This window comes from Cricetulus griseus, chromosome 2, assembly GCF_003668045.3.
Source record: "Cricetulus griseus strain 17A/GY chromosome 2, alternate assembly CriGri-PICRH-1.0, whole genome shotgun sequence".
In the NCBI taxonomy this organism is placed as follows: Eukaryota; Metazoa; Chordata; class Mammalia; order Rodentia; family Cricetidae; genus Cricetulus; species Cricetulus griseus.
The window spans coordinates 119,558,860-119,585,336 of NC_048595.1; the positions used below are offsets into that span (position 1 = coordinate 119,558,860).

Genomic DNA, 26,477 nt, shown 5'->3' on the forward strand with positions numbered 1-26,477 from the left:
AAATAAAACTGGCAAAATCCTTTTGGCTCTCATTTATGTCTAAAAATGTATGTATCATAGCCAGCAGAATTTTTCAGTAAAATTTTATTTTGAAAATAATATTTCACTTGAAGTTTGATCTAAAACACTTTAAGGTATGAAAATTTTATACAACTTATCTATTACAAATTAATCAGAAGTCTTCAATTAGTTACACTGTGTTAGCTCACCTACATAAAAAATATTGCACATTTTGTCTCCAGGTGTTACTAATGAGTAAACTATATAGAACTCCAAACTATTTATTCTGTGAAATGGCAACTTTATAAATACTGGAACTAAATGCACTGTAAACAGCCATTTTGGTAAACATGCATTTATTCACAGATTTCTTTCCTTTAGATAAATGCATAACTGCTCAAAATTAAGATGCTATGTGGAGGTACAAGCGCACACAAACAAATCTGTCTGTCTTCATTTGGAGGAAACACTGATCTTGGCAGAATTATTTTTAAAATGCACTATTGCTGGTAAGAAAGCTAATACTTTAAAACTTCTGTATTCTGCACTTGCAAGTCTGTTTCAGTTAGAATTTAAAAGCACTGTTTGCAGAGATTCAACTCTCACTGCTTAAATATATCATCTGAAGAACTCAGACCCTGAGGCAGCTAAGCCCTTGTCAAAAGCTGACTACTCAGGGAGCGGTGACTCACACAGGACCACTCACTTTTGTCAGTTTTTGGAGACTGACAAAAATCAGACCATCTTAATGTTATATAATTGACACCATCCTGCATAACACAGTATTCCTCCATTAAGCTGAGGCCATATTATAGTTTAAAAATATAAATATGTTGACTCCTAAGTCCTATTTCTATGGTAACCCCAGAGATGTAAACCAGGAGTGACTATATAGTTCCAAACTTGAATATTAGTGTCAAATATTCATTACAAATAACTCTACTGGTGCAACGGCCTGATTGTTTCCAGCAATTTCATTTTACAAGAGTGAATCACATTTTATACACAGAAAATATATTACTTGAACTCCCCCCCCACCACCAAAAAAAAAAGTTTAGGAAGCTGATCAGATGCCTTCAAATGAAAAGTAAGATCATTTTCTGGCCCTTTCCCACACCCTTAAAAGTGGAATTTGACAAAAGTCCATGGGCATAATTTACAAACTTTGACAAACTATTAGGTTAAAACCATTTTTTTGGGGGGAAGATGTGAGGAACCTTTAAAACCTGTTATACAAAACTTCAGCTGCCTTTTATAAAAGTACGTTCCTTAGATTAAAACCGTAAAATTAAGGTGCAAGAATTTAACAAAAATGAACTGAAGAGCTTTATTGACATCACAGTACATTCAAGAATAATTTTAGGAACATTACAGCTGAAAGAGAATGGCATATTTATAGTCTTATTATGTACTATTTCTTGAAAAAATGTAATACAAAGAAATCCTATAACTTGGAGCAGCATTTGGAAAAAGACACCTATTTACACAATTAAAAAAAAAAATCTGGTTTCACCTACACAGCCACAATGTGCCTCTATAATGAGACAAGCCCTTAAAACTCATGGAATTTTTAAAAACAGCATCATGGCATTCTTGCCACATCATTCCTCAGCGCTTACGACGGGGAGGGGTTGTTGATCTGAAAAAAAAGAAAGTGGGAAAAGACAAAATTTAAAAATAAAAATGTATTTATACTTAAAATCTGCAATATAAATAAACACTGTTATACAGGATTTCTAACATTATTTAAAAAATATTTAACAAATACCAAACTGAGTTTATAAAAGAGAGAGAGAGAAAGGACACTTTCAATTTTGAATAAATTCAAAAAACTTTAAAAAAAAAAATCAGACAAAATACTTTAAAAAGTATACTACCTTGATCGGGACTTAGACTTGTGTTTGCGGCTTGCCTTCTTACCAGACCTTTGAGATTTCTCCATGGAGCGCGACCGACTATGTTTAGGCTTCTTAGCCTTCTTTTCTTTGCTACTTCCAGGGGATTCAGAACTGCTCCTTCCACTAGAATCAGAACCTGAATGCTTTTTACTGTCTTTGGTAGCATTTTTCTTACTATCCTGTCTAGAGTCGTGTCTTATGACTTTAACAGATATAGAACCACTCCTACAGAACATTCTCTCACTTTCTCGCTTCCTTTTTAACCGATCATCCTGACTGCCGAATTTAAAATCTTTTTCTTCCCTTTTCTGTTTCTCTTTTCTTTTGTCCTGTTCACGGTCCCTTTCTTTTTCTTTCTTTCTCCTGTCTTTATCTACGCTTCGACTCCTCTCCTTTTTCCTGTCTTGTTCTTTAGCCTCACCTTTATGCTTATGACTGCTCCCACTAAGATTTCCACGTGGATCCTCAATTTTACGCCTATCTCGACTCCTACTGCGACTGGAACGATTGGCTCGTCTATCCCTTGAGCGACTTCTGCTTCTACGTCTGTCTCGGGAAGGACTCCGGTTTCTTCGTCTTTCTCTTTCAATGCTACTTCTATTAGATCTCCTCCTGTCTCTCAGCTTCACCCTAGCTCTACTGCTGTCTACCTTCATTCTGCGAGAGTAGCTCCTGCTCCTGCTCCTGCTGCGTCTAGCTTTCACTGTGGGAGACCGGCTCCTACTGTGTCTCTTTTTCCTTTTAGGAGAAGAGGAACGAGAGGATGTGCAGCTGCTGCCTGAGCTAGAGCTGTATGAAGAGCTGGAGACGGAGCTGCTACTGCTGCTAGTCCTGCTATTGCTACTGGAGCTGCCGCTACTACTGCTCCCTGACCTACTCCTTCGCTCCTTCTCTTTCCCTTTATGCTCTCTTTTGGGCTCTAAAACTGATGGAGCTTCATTTGGAGTTCTTTTCTTTTCGTTAACCACATCACCGTCTGCTTCACTTGCTTCTAGCAGTGATAAACTATTTTGCTCTCTGTGAATAAATTCATTCATCTCTTTTGTAACCCTTTCTGTTTGCTGCTTTTCTTCTGAAACAGAAAAAGACAAAGACACAAAAAGATAAATAAGATATGAAAAACTACCAAACTATCAAATTATAACAATAGGTTCATCTTTAATAGAATTAGGGTGCAAACTAAGTAATTAAAAACTTTCTAACAGCTACATTAAAATGGTAAAAAATAAAGTACAATTAACTTCCACATTACATTGCCCTAGTATGTCAAAAGTACTAATATTTCAAACGCTGAATTAAAAAGAACTGAAACTTTTTTCTTAAAAGTCTAACACTGTCTACCTATATCAACACTTCAGTTGAGGGCTAGCTACATTTCAAGTACTCAACATGTACTTTGCTATCTACTATTACTGACAGTACAGTAAGAGTATCAAAATGCAGGGGTACATATGACACAAGAAAAGATTTCCCCTTTGCCCAGTACTAGTAAATAAGAGATGAGAAGTAGGGCATGGGGCGCATGCCTTTAATCACAGTATTTGGGAGGCAGAGGCAGGAGGATCTCTGTGAGAGGTCAGGACAGTCTACACAGTGAGCTCCAGGATATCAAGGACTACACAGAGACCCCATGTCTCAAACGACCAAAATGAAAAAAACAAAACACAAAAAACAAACTAACCCCAACATGAAAAAATAAAAGACAAAAGACAGAGACAAACAGTGATTCTTAGAAAACTGTTAACAAAGCTTAGTCATTTCCTAGGAGCTGTGCAAATATTTTTCAAAAATTAAATTCTTCCATTATTACTAGTACTATCACACACTTAAAAACTGTACTTATGTAAGGGATTTTTTTTAAATAATTTCTAATCTTCTATTTTCCTTAAATAGATACTTTCTCAGGAGTTTTATAAATATAATCTTTCCAAAAGTATTTTCATTGAAACAATTTTAACACAAAATAAAGATTTAGATCTTTATAGCCTGGTTTATGACCATGGGGATGAATGGTTCCTACAACAAACTGAAACAAAATAAAAAATACAGTGTGATCTTAATCTCAGCTGCAATCACACATTACTTACAATCAAACCTCCAGTCCTATCCTATAATATTTCTACTTTGGTTTAAAACTGAAACTGTGGTGATACACAGTTGTTATTAAACTATCTTTTACATTCTAAGAGGGTGGAACTTACGCTGGACCTCACAGTCAAAGTTACTAACACACCTTGAGGTCACTTAAGACATAAGACTGCTATCCTACTGTGTACTCAGACTATTTAATCTGCTTTCAAAGGGAAAACATAACAACCAACTCTACTTGCCTTGGATTTCCTAAGCAATGAACTTTTACAACCTAAGCTAATGCAAAGCTGTAATTTTAAATGACTACTCTTCTATTCCTCTGAGCCAGACTATGCTCATGTATTATTTGCAGCAAATACAGAGTTGAAGGGAACTTCCTACAATTGACCATAATGGCTGCAAACAACTATTTACGGATATTAATTAGTTGGTGAAGAGTGTTGTTTGTGGGATTGGGGATTTAGCTCAGTGGTACAGCAAGTTCCTAGGTTGGTCCTGAGCTCGGAGGGGGGAAAAAAGAATAATGTTTGTTATCTGGGTCCACTGGGATCGGTTGGAATCAGTGATTTGGTCCCTTATAAAACTGTTAAAGATTTCTGTAAAGTATCCATTCTTTCTCCCAGTGGGTATTTTCTGTGCTATTCAATAAACACAAAGCAAAGCTCTTTGCTTGGGAAAGACAGCCACACAACGATAGACACAGATACAGGGACAGGTAGATTTAGACTCATACAACAGACAGAGACTGAAGACATGATGATCATGAAGCAGAGAATGCAAATCTGGACTTGCTCTTGTTTAAATGACTCCAAGGGGAGGTGCTTTCACTTCTTTCCTTAATAAGACACTCCTGTACTACTGGTGACTCAAATGCATCACTAATGTGCATAATTCATGAATAAAGGCGCATATGGAGCTACACAATCCTAACATTACCTTCCATCTGTTTATCTTGTAATAGCTGCTGTTCTTTTTCTTTTCTCCAAAAAGCTTCCTGTTTTTGCCGGATTCGATGCCGTAATTCTTCATCGTCAGTATCAGATGACTCAGAGCCTCTGTCACTCCTCTCATCTTCACTGTCTCCTGATCCATAACCACCCAGTCCACCTGTGTGCATAAAACTCAATCTATCATATGAAAACATTACACTATCCACAACAAACTTTTAAAGGTCCAAGAAGAGATTTTATTTATTTTTTCATTGCCTTTTCCTGGAAGAATATGCTTATTCTGGGTGGGGAGAGGCATAAATTCAAATTTTAAGTTCTCAGAATCCTCAGACAATGGAGATATTAATATCTTATTATTTGGATTATTTCACATATTTCTCACCACCAAGGAGTCATAATAATAGTTCTCTTTTATTGTCCACAGAAACCAACAAAAGCATTCAACATGGCAATAATGAAGTCTTACTAAAGTTAAGCCAATCCAACTACTGTAATAAAGTTCAGGATGACGACTCTGAAAATATAGCTAAAGTTAATTATTTTATTGTTCAAAGTTTCCTGGATTCAGGTAGGATGCTAAGCAAATTTTCTCTAATAAATTAGAATACTACAATTCTCACTGGTATAGAAATGATGTGACTACTCCCCACCCAGAAGTAGTATCAAAACTAGATGGGCATTTCATTCTACCCATTTCTCTTGTTCCTTACATAAACTAACATGAAATGAAGACGTGGAAAAGGCAAATTCAAGTTTGTGAGTCTTAATACCATGCAAATAGCAAATTATGAACACATCACTACTGCTGTAAGATAAACCTATTTCCTCTAAGTTGAAACTTGATTTGCTCCAAAACAATTCAGGTAAATCATTAAATCCATTTCTCTCTAGGTAAATTCCTAAATATGCATGCTATAATTCTGAAAGGGAGTTTAGAAACTACCATGGTCAAACCACTGCCTATTAAGTACAAAACTATGTGCATGTAATATGTAACACATATAATCTCCTATAGTATATTACATACACACTGGAGCAATTAATAAGGAAATCCTCCATTCGACTCACCCAAATGAACTACATTAACCACTGCATTTATAATCATTCTACTGTGAATGTCTTAGTCAAATAAAGTAGATAAAGCTTTGAGACTGAAGTAAGCCTGACGTCTACATTTCATAAACTAAACAGGAACAGTGCATTTCCCAACAGAACAAGTAGAAAGACAAAGTCAGTGAGTCTCCCCTTTAGCCCTCTCACACACACACAGAGACACTTACCGAGGCCAGTGAGGGAGGCCAGTGCACTGGACTGTGCCAGCTGTTTTGCAGGAGCTTTGTATCACATCAACAACAGGAACAACATGTTAACACAAATAGCCACGATTTCATAGTCATGAGAGTCTACGGTATTGTTAAATCTACTACTATCGCTGCTTTTTGGGGAGAGAAGAAACATTAAAAACATAACATTCATTTTGAACCAGTAGCATGTCTGGCTTTGAAATTACAATTCTGATGTGAGCTGAAACTGGCTTATGATGAGGAAAAAGGTTGGTAAGTATATCTGTATTTCTTTCTATGACATATGGTACATAATTTATTTTCTGTATGCTTTTCAGTGTTACTAAAATCATATGGGAAGGTGGTTGCCACTCGTGTTCTAAGAATTATAACTGATAAAATTAAAAATTCTGAAGGTCTGATGTAATTCAAAATTCATTTAAAATGTATAAAGTCATATATCAATACCATGGTATCTAGTTTAAAAAAAAACAAAAAACAGCCTCAGGTGAAATAGATTGAACATGAGAAATTTTCCATACTGTATTTTAGAGGAGTACAGGATGAATGCTATCTGTGCTTGTGTAGGTCAGATAAAACAAAGTACTTCTAGAGTTCCATGTTATCTACAAACTGACTCTTTCCCAAAGAGTTAACACATGCAAGGAGAGAATATTTCAATATTTGGTAGAAATCCAGAGGACAACAAAAAAAGTCCAAAACAACCAATGGAATCAAAATTCCCCTACAGAAACAAAACCAAGAACACCCACAATGTACCTTTCGTTGCTTTCCGGTGTGCATCTTTGGCTACATAATAAATTTCTTCATCTGTGACATCCAGAAGAATTTCAGTTAGAAGCATTTTTGTCAGCAACATCTAAAGAATATTATATATAGTGTTTCCAATTTAATTTTAACACATCTGATTATTTTCAAAATAATTAAAACAAAAAGCCTCTTTAATTGAGATATTTTAAGACCAGACCAATCATTACTAAGAATAGAGTATCTTGAAAAACATTAAAACTTGAAAAAAGAACTTCAAATTCATAGGTATCAAAGAATGATTATCCACTTGTGATTGGTGTACCAGTGCACACCTGTGATATCAGCAGTAGAGACAATAGCTAAGACAGAAGGATTGTGAACTACATACAGCATGGGCCACACAGCAAGATCTTACTACTACTAATAATAAATAAAAGCTATAAACTTATCTGCAGAGACCCTGAATCATTTTTCTAGTGACAAAAAGTCAAAGCTTGTACTAAGGAAATGTCTGTGGCTGGGAAGATGGCTCAGTGGGTAGAGTACTTACTGTGGAAGCAAGGGGCTTGAGTGTGGATCCCCAGCATCCACATAAAAAGCCAGGCATTGTGGCATGCCCCTGTTAATTCTGGCTCCAAGAAGGAGAAACAGAGGGGTCCTGGGGACTCATTGGCCAAGAAGTCTAACCAACTGGTGCCAGGTTCAGTGAGAAACCTTGTCTCAAAAATAATCAACTAAATAATAAGCTAGAGAGCATTAGAGACACCTATCATAAATCTCTGGCTTTCACATATGCATGCATGGGCACCTGCATACACACACACACATACCACTCCCCTCAAACACATGTGCATACATATGCATGTGCGCGCGCGCACACACACACACACACACACACACACACACACACACACACACACACACACACACACACGTCCATAGCATATTTCATTTAACAATATTGGTAAGAATTACAATACTAGTTTCTTAAACCACATTTCAAGGTTAAACTAAAATTCTGTGGGACAAAATAAAAAAAGTCAGAAACAAAGAACAATGGTACTCTATGTGGCCAGATGGAGTCCATTCTGGACTAATATACTCATAAACTGTAGCAATATCCCAACATATTATAAAATAGAAAGTACAGTATATTTGAGTAAGAGATGGACTGTAGCTGTGGTTTGACTATCAACAACTATTTCAAATGCAGACTCTCAATTCCTCAACTTCCTGTGCCCATGATCACTTATTTATAGAAATGAAAGCAGACTGAATTACCATGTTCCAGAGATTACGGGGGGGGGGGGGGGACCCCAATCTTACCAAATGATAATGTCTTCATAGACAAGAAAGGCTTCAAGAAAGGCTCACACACAAAAAAAGTTGAACTCTGTTCAGACCCTGAGGTAGTTTAAATGAGAATGGCCCCCATAGGCTCATATATTTGAATGCTTAGTGCCCAGTTAATGGGACTATTTGGAAAGATTAGGAGGTGTGGCCTTGCTAGAGGAGATGTGTCATGGGTGGGATGCATCTGAAAGGTCTCAAAAGCCTCAGGCTATTCCCTCTGCCTTGTGCTCATGGATCAAGATGTAAGCATTCAGCCACTGCCGCCAGCAGCACCATGCATGCCTACCACCATGCTCCCCGACATAATGGACTCTAATCCTCTGAAGTTGTTAAGTCCCCAATTAACTCTCTTTTTGTTGCCTTGGCCATGGTGTCTTATCACAGCAATAGAAAAGTAACTAAGACAATTCCCTACTGCCTCCTACACCATTTTTTTTAAGTAGGACAGAGTGCAAACACAGTATTCTTTTAATCATTCTCAACATTTCCATTAAAAAAAAAAACTGTAGAAAGAAATATATCAATAAATATTCCCACGCCTCATATATACTAAACCATTTTTAAAATTATTTTGTTTGTTATTGTGTATGTGTTAGGCTCATGTGCAGAGGTCAGAAGTCAATTTTTGGAATCAGTTCTCTCCTTCTACCAAGACTTCTAAGGACTTACAAGACTGTTTTTATCCACTAAGCCAACTTGCTGGCCCAGTTAAGTGTTATTTAATTATAGTGCTGTTATTAATATAGACTTGACATTGGATAATCAATTAGGGGCTCTTCCCTGACGAAGATAATTTCTCCTATACTCAGCATTTCTTAGTCACATGTAGTTTTTGTCTAAGATTGAGGCCCTTGGAGCTTTTCCATGTCCACGTTACCAAGACTATTGGTGTTATCCTTGTTCAGGTCTTACTTAGGTAGTAATGCCTCCTTGACATTTTTAGGAGATACAATCTCACAGCAAACTTCCTATTCCTCTGGCCCTTACATTCTGTCCCCTCCTCCACAATGATTCCTGAGCCAAATGCTGTGACTAAGCATTATACAATATCTTGTTCTCTGTATTTTGCTAAGTTTTGTTGCCTATCTGTTGCAAAGAGAAGTTCTTTTGATTACAGGTGAGAACTACACCTACCTGAGGGTATAAGGATAAAGTTTTAATGTCTATCTGTTGAAAAAAGAAGTTCTTTTGATTACAGGTGAGGGTTTAAGGATAAATACTTAGAATGTTGTTAGGCGTTTTGTTTGTTTAGTAAAGTGGCAGTTGTAGGGTCTCCTCCAAGACCATGATTTCACTAGCCCTATGTAGTTGGCTAGGTTTCCAGTACAAGACCATGTTTCCCTCTTGTTGAGTAGTCCCTAAGTCCAATGAGAGAGTTGGTTTCCACCAAGGTAAACATGCCACCACTACACTATAGGATTTTTGCATCATGTAATTGTTGTCCTGCACAGGTATCAAAACTGGGTAGAACATGGTTGCTTCCCTCCCTGGGAGCTTTCATGCCCCCCTTGATACTACGAAAGCTAGTTACCTTTCAGGTCAGATCAGTGCAGGCCCTGAGTCTTCTTCAGAACTAGGACTAAGCTGTCATATTATACACATGTGTGCAATGAGGAGAGGGGAAGGTCAACAGCTAAGGGGAAAAAAGCCATGAACTTGAGAGTAAAGGAAGTATACATGGAAGGGACTGGAAAAGCGATATGATTATAATTTTTAAAATTATTTTAAAAAGACAGTTAATAACTACTTTACAAAAGTCTGGTTCTGTACTTCATGTATTACATAGACTCTTAAAGGACGGGAGAAGTACTGGGAGTAGTAACAGCACTCTTTACACACACTTTACCCAGCAAGCTATACCTAAAATAAACATTTCACAATTGCTTCAGAGTTCTCAGTTTAAATAGCCACTCAACAGTTTAAAGCCATTGTAAATGAGCACTTGTGCATGGTAGGAGACATACCACTTACCATCTGATACTCCTTCTCTTCTTCTGTCATCTCCGGCTCACTGTGCTCTTCTTGGGGAGCTGGAGATGGACTTCTGGTGACTTTCCCACTACTAACAGCCTCAGTGTTTTCAGCATCTTCATCTTCTTCATCACTATCCTATGAAAACAGCATGCGAGCACAGATTTAAAAGTTGAGGAAACAAACACAGCAGCAACTGCTTCCTAAATTACTGTTTTAATTCTTTTTTGGTGTTGGCTTCAAAGATGTTAAACATGTAGTCTATTGCTGACCTTTACCTCCAACCTCTTTAAATTACATTAATTGTTCCTGTTATATATTTCAGACAATCTTTTTCAACATATTTTTCCCCTCGAGAAACCAGCTTCAAACTCATGACCCAGCCTCATCCCCTGAGAATAAATCCTGAGAGCTGAGTATATGCCACCATACTCAGTTCTGAATTTGTACTATTTCACTTAGTAATTGAAAGTGTAAACCTAGGGTGGGTTAAGATTATAAAAAGTTTGGATTTTTTTTTGTTATTTTTGTTTTTTCAAGATAGGGTTTCTCTGCATATCCCTGGCTGTAGACCAGGCTGGCCTTGAACTCAGAGATCCGCCTGCCTCTGCTTCCTGGGTGCTGGGATTAAAAGCGTGTTTGTCACCATGCCCAGCTATAAGTTTATGAAAGCAGTTATTTTTTTTTTGTTTTTTTCTCCATTATGAATTCTGACCTCTTATGTAAATAATACTGAATATGCATCAAACGCAGAGATGACTGAGTCAGTGAATGACTTCCTGAGACAAATGCTGGCAGAACTTTGGATACACAGACCACAGTTTAATTTCTACAGTATTAAATACTTAACTAATTTCCTATTTACTTAACATGATTTAATAATAACAAATCCCTGGCCAGATCCAAAAATCTCAGCTTGTTCTGCCTGAAACTAAGTTCTCTTTCTCTCTCTTGGGTTTTTGTTTTTGGTTTTTTGGTTTTTTGGTTTTTCGAGACAGAGTTTCTCTGTGGCTTTGGAGGCTGTCCTGGAACTAGCTCTTGCAGACCAGGCTGGTCTCAAGCTCGCAGAGATCCACCTGCCTCTGCCTCCTGAGTGCTGGGATCAAAGGCATGAGCCACCACCACCCAGCATCTCTTTCTCTTTTTTAATTACAAAAAAGTTTTATTTATCTTCATTTTTATGCTATGTGTATGGATGTTCTGTCTTGTGCACCATGTGCCTGTAGAACACAGAAGAAGGCCTTGGATCTCCTAGGGTTGGAGTGACAGATGGTTGGGCTGCCATGTGAATGCTGGGACTCTAACTCAAGTTTCCTTTAAGAGCAGCCAGTGCTCTTAGCCACTAAGCCACCACCCCAACTTCCCTAAATTAGGTCTTTTTTACTACATTTGACAGATAGATAAGAAACTAGGTCTACTTCAGATTTCGAAACTATATATGATTTTAATACCAAGAAACCACAGACCATATGGTCACTCTTAAAAACTGTACTGTACTAAATTAAAAAGCAGATGATCATCTAAATACTTCCACGTTCTGTAGAGTACTAGAACCAAGGGACAAACATATACATCACAAACCCAACATAGGAAGATAGAGGAAAAACAATTCTCTAAAACAGTGGTTATCAATCTGTCAATAGCAACCCCTTTAAGGATCACCCAAGACCATTGGAAAACACAGATATTTATAACAGAAGCAAATACAGTTATGAAGTAGCAACAAAAAACAATTTTATATTTGGAGGTCACAGCATGAGGAACTGTATTAAAGGGCCACAGCATTAGGAAGGTTGAGAACCTCTGCTCTAAACAAAAGCTGACAAACAATCAAACCAAAACCAACCAACCAAGTACCGTGGAGGTCAACTATTTTGTTTGTTTGTTTGTTTGTTTTTGTTTTTGTTTTTCGAGGTAGGGTTTCTCTGTGTAGCTTTGTAGCCTATCCTGGCACTCGCTCTGGAGACCAGGCTGGCCTCACAGAGATCCGTCTGCCTCTGTCTGCTGGGATTAAAGGCGGGTCAACTATTTTTATACAGGGCTAATTTCCCCTCTTTCCTGATGTTTCTGTTTTTATAACATCCAGAACAAAAGCTTTGGCATGGGTCTTTCGAGAAAAATAAAATCTATGATGTTTATAAGCAAAACAAATGTAGAACACAATGTAGGTATCCTGCTGTACTTAAGTCTTATTTCTGAGGCAGTAATCAGCTTTGAAATGACAGTCTATTTCTTAAGACAAACACTGGTTGGTTGGCACACCAGGTAACATCACTACAGAACAGATAAATTCCTAAACCACTCATGCCACATAACTAATGAATAAATGTTAAAAAGATTTAAAGCCTTTTAACCATCAATGCTTGTGTCAAAAAGTCTCAGTCAAAAGTATGTATTAAGACCTAGAACTCAGGAGGCAGAGGCAAAAGGATCTCTGTGAGTTCAAGGCCAGCCTGATCTACAAAGTAGAGTTCCAGGACAGCCAGAGCTGTTACACATAGAAACATTGTCTCAAAAAAAAAAAAAAATGTATTAAATATCTATACAAATTCTCAGTTAAACATATGCATTAAACAGCTATTGAAAGGTAAACTCATTTCTCTAGGTTATTTAACATTGTTTTGTTTTATATGACCCAAGGTTAGAGAGCTGGCTGCACCGTAACAAAAACATGTAGAGTTGCATATTAACATAAAAAATAACCAGAATTACATGGGATTATCTTTACAGGATGAACATTTTTAAAACTTATTACCTCCTCGCTTTTTTCTTTTACATACCCTCAATAACACACACACAAAAATATAAATTCCACTGACACAAATATAATAGTGGCACTCAAAGATAGTGAGTTCAATGGCAGCCTGAGGAAGTGTTTGAGACCACCCTGGGCCAAATTATAAGATCCTATCTCAGTGAAACAAACACAAAACAACATCAAAATCAAACTCCAAACCTCAATATACTTACCCCAAGAACTCTCAAGAAAACAAGTATTTTTCTGTAGGCTCAGGCCACTTTTCACACAGACAAAATTACCAATGTAATGTCAGGATCTACTTACAAATTTACTTCTCTGAGGTAAACGAGGGCCATCTCCTCCTTCAGCATCTTCTGTGGCCTTCTTTTCTTTTTTTGACAATTGTGAACGCTGCTGTTCCATTCTTTCTTTCTCTAATTTCTTCTGTTTTTCACGTTCCATTTTCTCAAGGCCTTCACGAATCCAGGCTGGAAGAGTCCTGCGTTTTACTGCATCTGTTTCACATAAGGGAAAAAATTCACAGGTTTCTGTGCTTCTATAAATGTCCTTAGTAAAATTCCTTTACCATTGTACTTTAAAAGTCATTCTTCTGAGCAGGAGGGAACACACTCTAAAGCTTTTTGCCAGGGCACAAGAGTGCATTCCACTGCCACCTCACTTCATGCACACAAAAGCCCAAGGTAAGTACTACTACTGCTCAACCACATTCATAAGTGAGGAAACTCAAGTTCAATGAGATAAAATGATGGGCTTGCTCAGGGTCAAAAGCCAGTGATAGGCTAATTCAGACCCAAATTCTTACACTAGGCTGCTTCTTAAAATATGACAACAGAGCAGAGTCATATTTACACTTCATTTTCATACTAAGAATTCACCTAGTTAAATTTGAAAAAGCAGTAAGCTACAATCTTCCTAAGAAAGGTTTATTTCCTAGCCCATTAAATGGTAGGTGATTTGAAACTTTTGAGATAAAATGTGGACTAAATATTGACTCGTCATTACTAGCTTTTTTTTTTCTTTTTTTCTTTTTCATTACTAGCTTTAATGGTATTTAAAAACTGATTTGTTGTTGTTGTTAAAGTACTCAGGGGAAGTAAATAATTAAAGGAAACCAATGTATCTCATAACTAAGACTGGAAGGCATAGAACACTGAACTATCAACACTGAAGATGCTATGGTTAGCAAAAATCTACATTATATCACAAACTGCTGTTTAAAGCAAATAATCTGAAAGAAAACTATACAATACCTTTTATATTTAGATCAGTATCTTTCTCTTTTTTTTAAGATTCATGACTATAAAATGATGGGGTTTTAAAATACCATTATTTCTACCACATCAAACCAGTGCTTGAACAACTTAGGAAACCAAAACATGGTTTTACCAGTGATAAAGACAGCATGGTAATGTGGTTCATGGAGCACTATTTAAATAGTTACCAATTTGGGGAGGCTCCTGCTTCACAGGAAGTGCAATTGGTGAGCGCTGCCGGTCCCTGAATGATGGTGGCCTCTCCCTTCGATTCTGTGCAGGTGCTGGAGGTCCTGGAGGTCCTGGTTGCCAATAAGGAGGATGAAATCCACCTTGCGGTGGACCAAAAGCAGCCCCATGCTGAAAGAGTATTGCATTTTAATTTTCCTCAATTTAATACATATACCCTCTGGGACACACGTGTGTTATGAAATGGGACAGTAGAAATCCATGTGTGCAGCAAATCCAAGAATTCCATGGTTCTAACATCCAACAGTACTTCTGTAGCCCCAAGAACCTAGGCTTATTTTTCTCAGGAAAGACAAAGATTTTCTGCCTATACAACTATAAACAGCATTCTACAACCCAGCTGATAGATTATTTAAGGACTATAGAAAGGCACATACACATACATAGTTATATATGTATACGAACCTTTTTATTCTAAATTCATTCATAAGCCCTAACACCACAAGGTAAAATAAATAAAACCCTTTGTTCTATCTCTCTTTTTTAAGAAAAGCTTTTGTTATAGAGGCTGATCTGAAACTCAAGAGCCTCAGAGGTGCTGAGGTAACGAGGTATCACCACACTTAACCAATTTTATTTAATCAAAAGCTGTTAAAAGCTACAGAACAATTCTGTTGTTGATAATTTCAACTTCCCACTGCTAATGAATTCAGGTTGTTTCTAAAGTGGTGCAAGATTTATTTCTTTACAACCCCAAAATGATACTGTATTGACTACTACAGTAAATGTTTGTTTCTCAATTATGCTATGTTAGAGGCCTTTTAGGAGAAAGCTGCCAACAGGCTCTTTTCCTTATTTCACAGGGGCTTCATCAGACCAAGCTAGGGTGAGAATGGGGCTTCTTGTCACTACATCCTTTCATAACGGAGCAAAAACTGTCACATGAATTCCAAGTTTGAATACACAAGAATCTAATCATGCAGTAATATAGAGGAACACCATCTTAACATGAACATATTATCAAATTCACCTTACAATTAATGCTTAAATACGCAGTTTCTAAAAATTTTAAATTATGACAGTTTAGTACATAAAGGCAAATACAATTAGTTTTTTCACAATGATATCTAGATTTTTTGTTTGTTTGTTTTTCAAGACAGGGTTTCTTTGTATGGCCCTGGCTATCCTGGAACTAGTTCTGCAGACCAAACTGTCCTTGACCTAACATGAGATAGCCTGCCTCTGCCACCCAAGGGCTAGAATTAAAGTCATATGCTACTACCTCCTGGTGACATCTAGATTGTTAAGGGTAGACTCTAGCAAAGAAGATTAAGAAAATAAAGCTCATAAAATAACACTATTCTCCATAGAGTTCTATGTCCCTAGGAGTGAGTTGAATGTCACAAAGGAAGCCATGAACAATTCCATTAATATGCTATGTAAGCACAGGGGAAAAAAACACTGAAAAAGAACAGTAATAGTTCTATATAATTCTATAACATTTAAATATATCACGTTAAAACTGGAAAACAAGACATATTATAACTATTTGCACTTATACATTTTTTACCTTATCTTATTTTTTTTCCTGTTTGTATCATTTTCCTAATCAACTAAAAATCTAATGATTTTAATGTTGACAGATTTTCTGACACTGCTTATGTGCTTATCCATACAATCCTGAAAATGACACAATCTTAGGAATTCTTGACGAGACATTTCCAAAGAATGAGTTAAGTGCATGTCTATGATAGTAAAGTAACAAAATATCTTTCACCTGATAGTCAAACTGGTTCACCGGCCCCACTGCAAAATTATCGGGTGGTCCACCAAAGTTGTGATTGTTCTGGTTAAATATATGCCTGTTGTCAGGGGCAAACTCCCCACTGTCCTGACTGTTGCTGTCTTCAGAGGGAGGAACAATGTCCATTGGGCCTGGTGTTGGTGGCATCCATGGCTGATCTGGAGGGGGATGTGGGGGCTGCTGATGCATTCCCCATTCTATTCAGGATTTAGGCATAAAGACATTCAACAGGGGGTTATAACAAAATCAATGCAACTTTTAAGATCTCAAGAAAGCTAGAAAAAGTTAAGACAGATTTTAAAAAGCAATTTATGACATTTTGGTCAAATTCCTTTTGTATTATCTTAAAAATAAGTAATGAATTAAATACTATCTCATACATAATTCAAACAAGTTCACTCCATTCTAACTCACACTCTAAACAAAAGACCTAAAGTTATTGTTTTGTTTTGATATTTTGAGACAAGAATCTTGCTATGCAGACCAAGTGAATCTGGAACTCTCTACATAGCCAAGATGGGCCTCCAACATGAGCTCCTTTGCCTCTGCCTCTCCAGTACTGGGATTACAAGCATATGAGACCACACTCAGCTCCAAAAAGTATTTTTAACAAATTTAACAAATTCCAAAGCAACTCTTGAGTGAACTGCTCAGTTACTGTTCAATGGCAACAACATAAAAATATTACTTTAAAATTTATATTATTCCTTTTTCATATATACATCATTTATCCTCACAACAACCCTGTGAGGTAGGGAGAAATTCTGGTATTATTATCTGTCTCAGAAGGGGAAACTGAAGCACACAGAAGTTAATAAGTTCCTTAGTGTCAAAAAACAAAACCAAACAAAAACAAAAACAAAAACAAAAAACAGTAAGGTCAAACTAAATGCAGCAGGAGTGAAAGGAGAACCAATGATGCCAAGATGTGTAAATTTTAACTTGAGAACTAAAACATTTTCAAAATTGGAAAAATCTGGCCTTCTAGAAGACAAAAATCAATCATCTCATAGTATGAAAGATGAGAACATTTGTAAGAATATTGAAAATATATCCTATGTTTTCCATTCTCACCAGTAATAACAGAAATAATAACTAAGGGGCTGAAACAATGGCTCAGTGGTTAAGTGCACTGGCTATTTGTTCTTCCAGAGGACCTGGGTGCAATTCCCAGCACCTACATGGCAGCTGACAACTCTCTGTAACTCCACCTCAGGGCATCTGGTACCCTCATACAGACATACTTGCAGACAAAACACCAGTGCACATAAAAAATAAATAAATACATTCTAAAAATTAATAATAATAGCAAACAAAGGCTATGACTTCCTCAGCAGACTATCCAAATGTGAAATCCCTAAATAGTGTGATGTGATTATTAAAAATACTAACACAATTATAGAAAAGTGAATTAGCATTAAGGAATTTAAATCATACTGAAGCTTAAAAAAAATAAATAAAACAAAACAGCCAAAACCTTATGGGAAATCACCACTATCTGAAAAAGGAGGGGGGAGGAAAGGTGGGTGGGTGATAGGAGCAGAGCATATCTGACAGGCTTGTTTGTCATACAGTGGCACAACTTTTCTTTAATTAGAGGCTAGACATGTTTTACTCTGCCAGTGCTGCTTCTGAAAAGGCCAGAGGTTGCAACAGAGAGACAAAGAGTGCTCTCTTTCCCCTAGATGCCAAGTGAGGTTTCCAGTGTTCCCAGCCCCTGTCAGCCTAGGAATGAAGAACCAAGAAAAAAATCAAACTGAGTGCCACAATGCTAGCAGACTGTGTACAAAATAATTTAACCACAGAAATGTCAAAGTCAAATCAAACTGAGACTGTATTTTTAAAAGAGAATTAATTTCAAGAAGCCATAAAAGTAAACAAGAAAAACAATGTACTACTAAACCTCATTTTAAGACATCCTAAAATTTTGGAAACATAAATAACAAACCTGGTTGCCACATTCTGTTAAAATTTGAATCCCCTTGAAAATTTCCATGATTATTTGGACCAGACTCCATTGCAGGCATATCCTGTCCATTTGGCATCATTCCTGGTGGTTGTTCTACGATGCTCTGCTGTCCTGAAGCTTCTCTTTGTGCAATCCAAGCTTGGGCCAAAGCAGCCCAGTCAATCTGGCCTAAAGTAAATTAACAGAATTTTGCATTCAGAGTGTAGGAGTGAAGCACTTCTCTATACAACAAGCATCTCAACTATTCCGTTATTTTTCTTCTCCTCATATATGTGTGTGTGGTGTATATACATATGTATGTCTTTATGTGTATGGTTGTATGTGCATTTGGAGGCCTGATGGTAATCTCTTCTTTACCTCATCTACACTGATCTTTGAGGAAGGCTCTCTCAATCAAACCCAGAGTTGTCTGACAAGGCTAGTCTCCACAGTCAAGTTTGCTTAGTGATGCCTCTCTGCCTTGTGAGGCTGGAATCACAGGTGAGCCATTACATACCCAGCATTTAACATGGCTTCCAGTTATCTCGCTTGCATGGCAAGTGTTTTAACTCCTGAACCATGCCCCTGGCTCCTTCCTTCTCTTTCTTCTTCCCTCAATCTTCCCCTTCCTTTCTTCCCCATCTCTGTTCTTCACCCTTCCCCTTTTTCATTATCCCTTATTACAAATGATACTTAACTATTATACAAAATTATGCCTATAGGATGCTTAGAAAATAATTCATATTCAGACCAAAATACACAGGAGTTTCAGAAAAGGACTCTATAAAAAATACTCTTAGCCAGGCGAAGTGGCAAACACCTTTAATCTCAGTGCAGGCAGAGGCAGGAGGATCTCTGTGAGTTCCACCAGCCTGGTCTATACAGGGAGCTCCAGGACAGCCAGGACTACATAAAGCCTGTCTCAAAAACAACAACAAAACAAAACATAAAAAAAAAAAAAAAACCCAGTAACTCACTCTCCCACTCTTACTCTCTATTTTAACATTATCTCACAGAGAATTTGACTCTCTACCTTAGTTTACTGAGTATTTAAAAAGACACAAAAGCCATAAGACCAGTATAAAAATAAGCAAACTCAATTATTTCTTCCTTCAGAATGTTCTGTTCTTTCCAGACTGCCTTTGAGCCTACACAAGATAGAGAGTGTAACTTTCTATCATTGTTCCATCTCACAGCTGTCCTCTTACACTCACTGCTGTGAAAAAAATACCTCTTCAGCAACTTCAAAACTCACTGCTCCAACTTTCAGGTTTTTCCTCTCCAAAACCTATACTAAAATTCTAAGACCTATCATTACTAACAATAAAGTAGTTTAGTCAGGTTTCAATAAGCATCTCATACATTTTAATGTAACAGAAAACTGATGTAATCTGGAAGGATGGAATTAGAACTTGGCCAAATATACAAATATATCTTAAACTTCCCACTCTGTAACTGTAATCTAGCAAATCTAGCACTTTTACTAAGAAAATAACTTTATTACGTACACAAGATTAAATTACCCGTTTTAAGCCTGGAAAGGTATAAGCAACAAAAAATCCAGAAGTCTTGCTGATGCTATCTTGTTGGTTTATATTAGAATAAAATATTACATTAAAATGGTTATGTGGCTATTTAAAAAAATAAAAACAAGCAGGATGTGGTAGTACATGGATGTAATCTAAAACTTGGGAGGCAGAGATAGGAGCACTGTTTGAGGCTATCCTGGGCTATACAGAATATTCTTACCCAGTCTGTGCTGTATTATAAGACTGCCTCAAAAAAAGAAAAAACATCTCCCTAAGGACATCAGTGTCCAAAAAACAAAAACCAAACAAAACAAAAAACCACACAGATCAAACAAAATTGGCCATAACTAAGAACTAAATGAGGCTCCTGATGTTTTAATTTTTACCTCTATATTCTTTTTTTGGTGGGGTGGGGGGTGTTGGGGTTTAAGACAGGGTCTATGTATGTAGCTCACGCTATCCTGGGTAGTCTCAAACTCAGAGATCTGCCTGCCTCTGCCTCCCCAGCGCTGGGATTAAAAGTGTGCACCACCACCACCACCCAGCATAAGAAACTATGAGTTTAAAAATGTAAAACTTACAAAATTTTCTATCCTTCAAGAAGAATGCATTTATCACTAAATAGCAAGGCTAACTCCATCAATGAAGTGGTTCAATAAGCCAATCTGAATGCTATCATCTATATCCTACCCATTTCCAAATGCCGACCTAGGCATGCAAATGTAGTTATTTTCCTTACTTGGATCCTGCTGGTGCTGAAATGACTGCATCCACTGTTGCTGGTTCAAGGGCCATTGCTGCCAAGGTTGTCCTCCTTGATCCCACATCCTTTACGTTTCTAAGTTCAACAAATTAAACACAGTTAAAGCTGCGATTTTTTACATTTCAAAACTTATACATCAGAAACTTCATGATGATATATTTTACATGATGAATGAACTATAATTCTATTCAGAATGTTGCTACAAATAGATTTAGGTTGAAAGGCAAGAACAGAAAGGTGTTCCTGGTGTCAGAGTTTGGTTAAAAGTACAGTATAGATCATGGAGAAATCTAGAGACAGCTGAACCAAGCTCATGAACTATACCTGTGGAGATTCCAGGGCACCAGGCTAGGCCTGCCATATGTGAGAGACAATTGTGAAGCCTGGACTATCCGAGGGGCCCCTGGCAGTAGGACCACCATACAAGCCTGGCACATGAGTTAGCTTGCTAGGAGCTCACTCCCTATGCTCAGCCTTAATGCATGGGAGAGAGGCCTGGCTCTGCCTCAACCTATTGTGCCAGACTATGTTGACTCCTAATGGGAGCCTTTACCAGTGAGGAGTGGACTGGGGGTGGGCTGAGGGTAGCCTAGAGGGGGTGGGAAGAGGCAAGGAGGGAGAGGAGGTGTGGGAGGGAGAACTGTGGTTGCAACGTAAAATGAAATTTTAAAAATTTTAAAAATGGCAAAAAGTTCATTTCTAATCACCTATACTTAAAGAAGCAATACATATTTTATATCATGTGTATATACATAAATTTCCCAGTATCACTAGAGATCCAATTATTTTAACTATAAAACGTGATTCATTCAATCCTCAAACTCCTTTGAAAGAGTTATAGCTGTAGCAGATGAAGAAACTTGTTTTTGTAATTACAGCAAATAATAATAATAAGCACAGAATAGCAAATCTAATACCTGATTAAGAACTTTTTCAAACACTGTATAACCTAACCCTGTTCAAGAACCAATAACAAATTAATCCCAGCATTCAGGAGGCAGAAGGATGATCTTTGTGACTTCTAGGCCAGAAAGACCCACACAGTGAGATCCTGTCTCAAACCACGCCCCTGCATCCCACCACAAGTAACAAGGCTAGAAACAGTTCAGCAATTAAGAGTATATAAGTGATCTTGCAGAAGACCTATGTTTGGATCCAGCACCACATGAAGTGGGCTCACAATCACCTTTTACTCAAGCTCCAGAAATGCAGCTATACATACACACACACACAGACACACACACACCCCCCTACCTACCTACCTACCAATTTTAAAATCTCTCTCTCAGGACTGGAGAGCTGGCTCAGACATTAAGAGCCCTTGCTGCTCTTCCAGAAGACCTGAGTTCAATTTCCAATAATCTCATGGTGGCTCACAACCATCTGTAGTGAGATTTGGTGCACTACACCTAAACGCTGTATACATAATAAATAAAATCTTTAAATCTCTCTCTCTCTCTCTCTCTCTCTCTCTCTCTCTCTCTCTCTCTCTCTCTCTCTCTCTCTCTCACACACACACACACACACACACACACACACAGACACACACAGAAACAAACCTAACACATAACTTAAAAATCTTTAGGGGCTAGAGAGATGGCTCAGCAGTTCTTGCAGAAAACTCAAGTTTGATTCCCAGCAGCCACATAGTGGTTCACAACCATCCCTAATTCCAGTTCCAGAGAATCTGAAGTCTTCTTCTGACTTCTACTTCTGACTTCTAGTGGCACCAGCCACACAGGTGGTACACATATTAAATTAAATACATCCATCTAAAAATTTTTTAAATAAAAATAAATCTTTAGAAAAAGAGCCAGTAGCATAGGCTGACAAGAAGGCTATTGTGGGTAAGGAGACATAATGCCAGGCAAGAGCTACTGTTCAGAAATAGTGTTTGACAGATTTAGACTGAGAAAAGAAATATGGGGTGGGGGAGCCAAAATGACAATAAAAGTCAAAGTATCAGGAGCCACTAAAATGTTTATTCAATTTTTTTTTTTTTTTTGCCTACATGTATGTCTGTGTGAGAATGCTGGATCCCCTGGAACTGGAGTTATAGACATGTGAGCTGCCATGTGGATGCTGGGAATTGAATTTGGGTCCTCTGGAAGAGCAGCCAGTGCTCTTAACCTCTGAACAATCTCTTCCAGACTCCCACTAAAATGTTTTAACTAAACCATAAGAATTGTCATGTGGGAGGTGTCTATAGAAAATAGATAAGCAAAGGCAACAGAATTTAGGCAAAAAGTTGACTAGAAAACAATGAATTAATCAAGTATGTAATATATACTTTTGTATGTTTTAAGCCAGCACAGTACTTAATCAACAGCAAGACTGATTTTATGGCATAGAATTAGAAGACTTATTCTCATCCCAGCACTCGGGAGGCAGAGGCAGGCGGATCTCTGTGAGTTCGAGGCCAGCCTGGTCTCCAGAACGAGTGCCAGGATAGGCTCCAAAGCTACACAGAGAAACCCTGTCTCAAAAAAACAACAACAAAAAACAAACAAAAAAAGACCTATTCTCTATTTCTTCATGTTCACCATAAAATCTTTATACTAAAGAACAAATGCAAAACCTATAAAACAGAATAGTTTTGACTCCTTACATACAGGAGTCAAAGCACACAGATTATAGTGCCAGGGGTGGTAGCCAGCAATAAGGGGACAGATATCTGAGTTCACAGTCAGCTTGGCCATATGTCCATACCAACTTTCAGGCCAGTTTTGAGACCCTATCCCACAACCAAACAAAAACCATACAATTTTGTCCTTCAGTATTCATGGATGATTGATTTGGTATCCACAGGATACCAAAACTTTAGGATGCTCAGGTCCCTTATCAAAAATTACATTTTTGATACATAAAACAAAAATCTGAGTATGTTTAGTATAGATCCATTTTACCAAGAATTTCTGATCTGCAATTGGCTGTAAATCTATAACCCACTGACAGACACAGAATTCACCTTTTTTTTTTTTTCTTGAGATAGGTAAAGGCAAGCAAACTATTGCTCAACTAAGCCTACAGATCCACTAAGTTTTAACAACAGTCTTACATTATGAAAAATCCTAAGTAACATACTGGGTGAGTAATGACTTGTAAAATATCAACTACTGAAGGTGGTACCAACTATATTTGTTATATATTTCTGTCTAAAAATCTCTAAGTTAAAGGTAATATGCTATTGTTCTTATAAGGGTTTTGTAGTTCATGTTTTATTTGGGTTCAAACAAGAATTTTCTTGAAAACAGAGGAAGTATTACTGGAATGCTCCACCACCGTGTTTTGTCTATATTAAAAGGTTAGGTCATTCATTTATGTTACCCACTGAATACATAACTTTAACCATGAAAAGCACATTTTAATATTACTATTTATTTCTTCAGTTTGATTTCTAGTACCCAGGGAATATGCAAGGCCTATATATGATCCCGTGTGTGTGTGTGTGTGTGTGTGTGTGTGTGTGTGTGTGTGTGTGTGTGTGTGTGTGTGTGTGTGTGTGTGTGTGTGTGTGTGTGTGTGTGTGTGTGTGTGTGTGTGTGTGTGTTGTGTGTGTGTGTGTGTGTGCGCGCGCGCGCGCGCGCGCGCGCGCGCGCGTGTATGACCCATGACCCCAGTATGTATGTGTATGTATATATGTGATCCCATGTGTATATACATATATGACCCCAGTGTGTATGTATATATACATATATACATGATCCAAGTATATATGATCCCCAGTGTATGCATGTATGTATGTGTACATGAGATATATATATATATACATATATACATGAGATTCCCCAGAAAGATTGTTGAGTATTCCAGACCAGCCTTCATGACAGAGTAACAAAAAAACAGAAGACCAATCAATCAAATAAAGAATCTTGTTTTGTGCTTAGAGTAAAGGGAGAAAAGTTAATGAAGTATTAAAGATTTAAACTGTCTATCTAATAGAACACAGTCAACATCTTTTTATTTTTACTTTTTTAACTTTTTAAAAAGATTTATTTATTTACTATGTATAGTGTTACCATATCTCATTATAGACGGTTGTGAGCCACCATGTGGTTGCTGGGAATTGAACTCAGGACCTCTGGAAGAACAGCCAGTGCTCTTAACCCCTGAGCCATCTCTCCAACACTTTTTTATTTAATTATTTTTAGATGACAGTAGTATCCACAAAAAAAAAAAAAAAAAAAAACGAGACAACTGAAAGACGGGATGCTACTTGTCTCCTCCGTGATGCTTAACATATAACATCCATCACCGGAGAACGTCCCATGCCTACAAACACACAAAACACAAAAAAAAGCAGGCCACAAAACCCCCACATTTTAACCAGACGCAGCCGACCCAGGCTACGCGTGCGCAGTCCGGGGTACGGGGCGTGCGTTCCCAGACCCGGCCCCCGCCGCCTCCGCCCCTCGGCGCCGGCTTCTGGCCCCGCAAGTGTCCTCACTGCGCACGCGCAGTGCTTAACGGCCGGCCCGGAACCCGACCATCAGCCCTCGGCCTCCTCATAGAAAACCCTCAGTCCACAACAGCGGCCGTGCACGCTCTCCTTAACCGAAAAGGCTTATTTTTCGGCGGAGCAGCACTCCCACTCACCGGCTCAGGCAGACGCCGGTGCCGGTCGGGATGGGGTCCCGGCGTCCGCGCCGAGCCGCGTCCGCAGCCGGCTTGAGTCCCGCCACCTCCGCCACAAACAAGCCTAGAGGGCGTAACGCCTCCGGCCAGCCCCCTCCGTGTAACCTGCTCGGTGCTCACCCGCTCCGGTTCCCGAATCCCGCCGTCGCCACCGTTCCTGTGATTCTCTCCAACCCTTTCGAGGCTTCTACTTCTTCATGAACAAGGCAAGATGGCGCCCGGTGTGTCTGACCCGGAAGTGAATGAGAATAACATCCGCTTGTCCTCTGAAGTCATACTTGCCCTCAGCCGGGCTTGGGAGCAAGTAGTGATGCGGCCTTGATGAGTCCGCGCCATTTTTCTTATGGGCAAACCTCCCCCTCCCCCTGGATTTCTGCAGTTGAGCGTTCGTCTGTGGAGCCTGCGTCACACCCCACACATTTTCATCTGCCCGGCCAGCCTTGACGTTCTTAACTTTAGTAATGACACCCTCCAAGAGGAAATGCGTTTGCTCCTACGGACATCTCTGCTTAGGGAAAAATGTTCAATTCTTGCTTCTCCACTTTCAGACCACTGAGGAGCCCCAGAGTCAAACCCTTCCAACTTGGAACTCCCTGTGCCAGGCCCACGTGAGACAAGCTGCTGGCATCAGGCTGTACTCCAGTGAGTTCTGCAAGCAGGGAGTTTGTCCAGGTCTCTTTGTTAACCTGCTAACACCGCGCCCTCTCGTGGGAACATCCACAGTTCACTCGGCTCAGCTACTCTTTAAGTAACTGGGAAGCATAGTTCGTTGTTGTTGTTGTTTTACTTTTTTATTTAAATTAAAAACAATCTTATTTTACATGCCAATCCCAGTTCCTTCTCTCTCCTTTCCTCCCATGCCTTCCACCAACCCCCATCCCGGCAAGCATAGTTTCTACTGGTCCTCTACACCTCAACTACAAGGTGGCCTTCCGAAAGGAGGTAAAAGGGGTTTTAGCATGAACAGTGTTCATATATCTAAAATGTCCGTTTTCCAGCCTACTAATTTCGTTACAAAAGAAACGATAATGCTTAAAAATACAGTATTTTTAGCTTAAATTTTGGGAAATGAGTTTCTAGAAATCTCAGTCTGACTTGAAGAAAGAGTTGTGAAGGAAAATTCCAGGAAGGAGGCTATCTGCGAAGATTGATTAGAGCTGCCGTAATGTGGACAGGTTAGAATGTTATATTCAGAGGCTAATTGCCCATTCTGGACCTAGCTTTGCCCACTGAATAGCCAGTCCTTGCCAACCTCCATGTTGGAGCTAATATCCTGTG

General features: G+C 38.4%; 1 protein-coding gene across 2 annotated transcripts; it reads right to left on the reverse strand.

The window, feature by feature from the left end:
• Window positions 1-959: 959 nt before the first annotated feature.
• On the reverse strand, window positions 960-25,448 carry Pnisr (PNN interacting serine and arginine rich protein). Of its 2 annotated transcripts, XM_027403454.2 has the most exons (12): window positions 25,320-25,448; window positions 20,541-20,639; window positions 18,273-18,461; window positions 16,298-16,521; window positions 14,520-14,691; window positions 13,382-13,572; window positions 10,318-10,455; window positions 7,003-7,102; window positions 6,220-6,273; window positions 4,926-5,096; window positions 1,878-2,970; window positions 960-1,639 (listed from the first exon to the last, which is right to left on the reverse strand). In XM_027403454.2, the coding sequence occupies exons 2-12, from the start codon at window positions 20,626-20,628 to the stop codon at window positions 1,609-1,611; spliced, it is 2,451 nt and encodes an 816-aa protein (XP_027259255.1). In that variant the 5' UTR covers window positions 20,629-20,639; window positions 25,320-25,448; the 3' UTR covers window positions 960-1,608. The 2 variants fall into 2 exon arrangements, with proteins under 2 accessions (XP_027259255.1, XP_027259257.1); XM_027403456.2 differs by lacking the exons at window positions 960-1,639; window positions 1,878-2,970; window positions 4,926-5,096; ... (4 more) ...; window positions 14,520-14,691; window positions 16,298-16,521 and adding an exon at window positions 16,967-18,049.
• Between the last annotated feature and the right edge of the window lie 1,029 nt (window positions 25,449-26,477).

Excerpts from the sequence above, each read along its gene's own strand:
- Pnisr (XM_027403454.2), bottom strand. The coding sequence starts at position 20,628 with ATGTGGGATCAAGGAGGACAACCTTGGCAGCAATGGCCCTTGAACCAG. Across the intron at positions 7,103-10,317 it reads AAGAGAAGGAGTATCAGATG|ATGTTGCTGACAAAAATGCT; the intron begins GTAAGTGGTATG and ends AATATTCTTTAG. Across the intron at positions 5,097-6,219 it reads GGCCTCCCTCACTGGCCTCG|GTGGACTGGGTGGTTATGGA; the intron begins GTAAGTGTCTCT and ends TTATGCACACAG.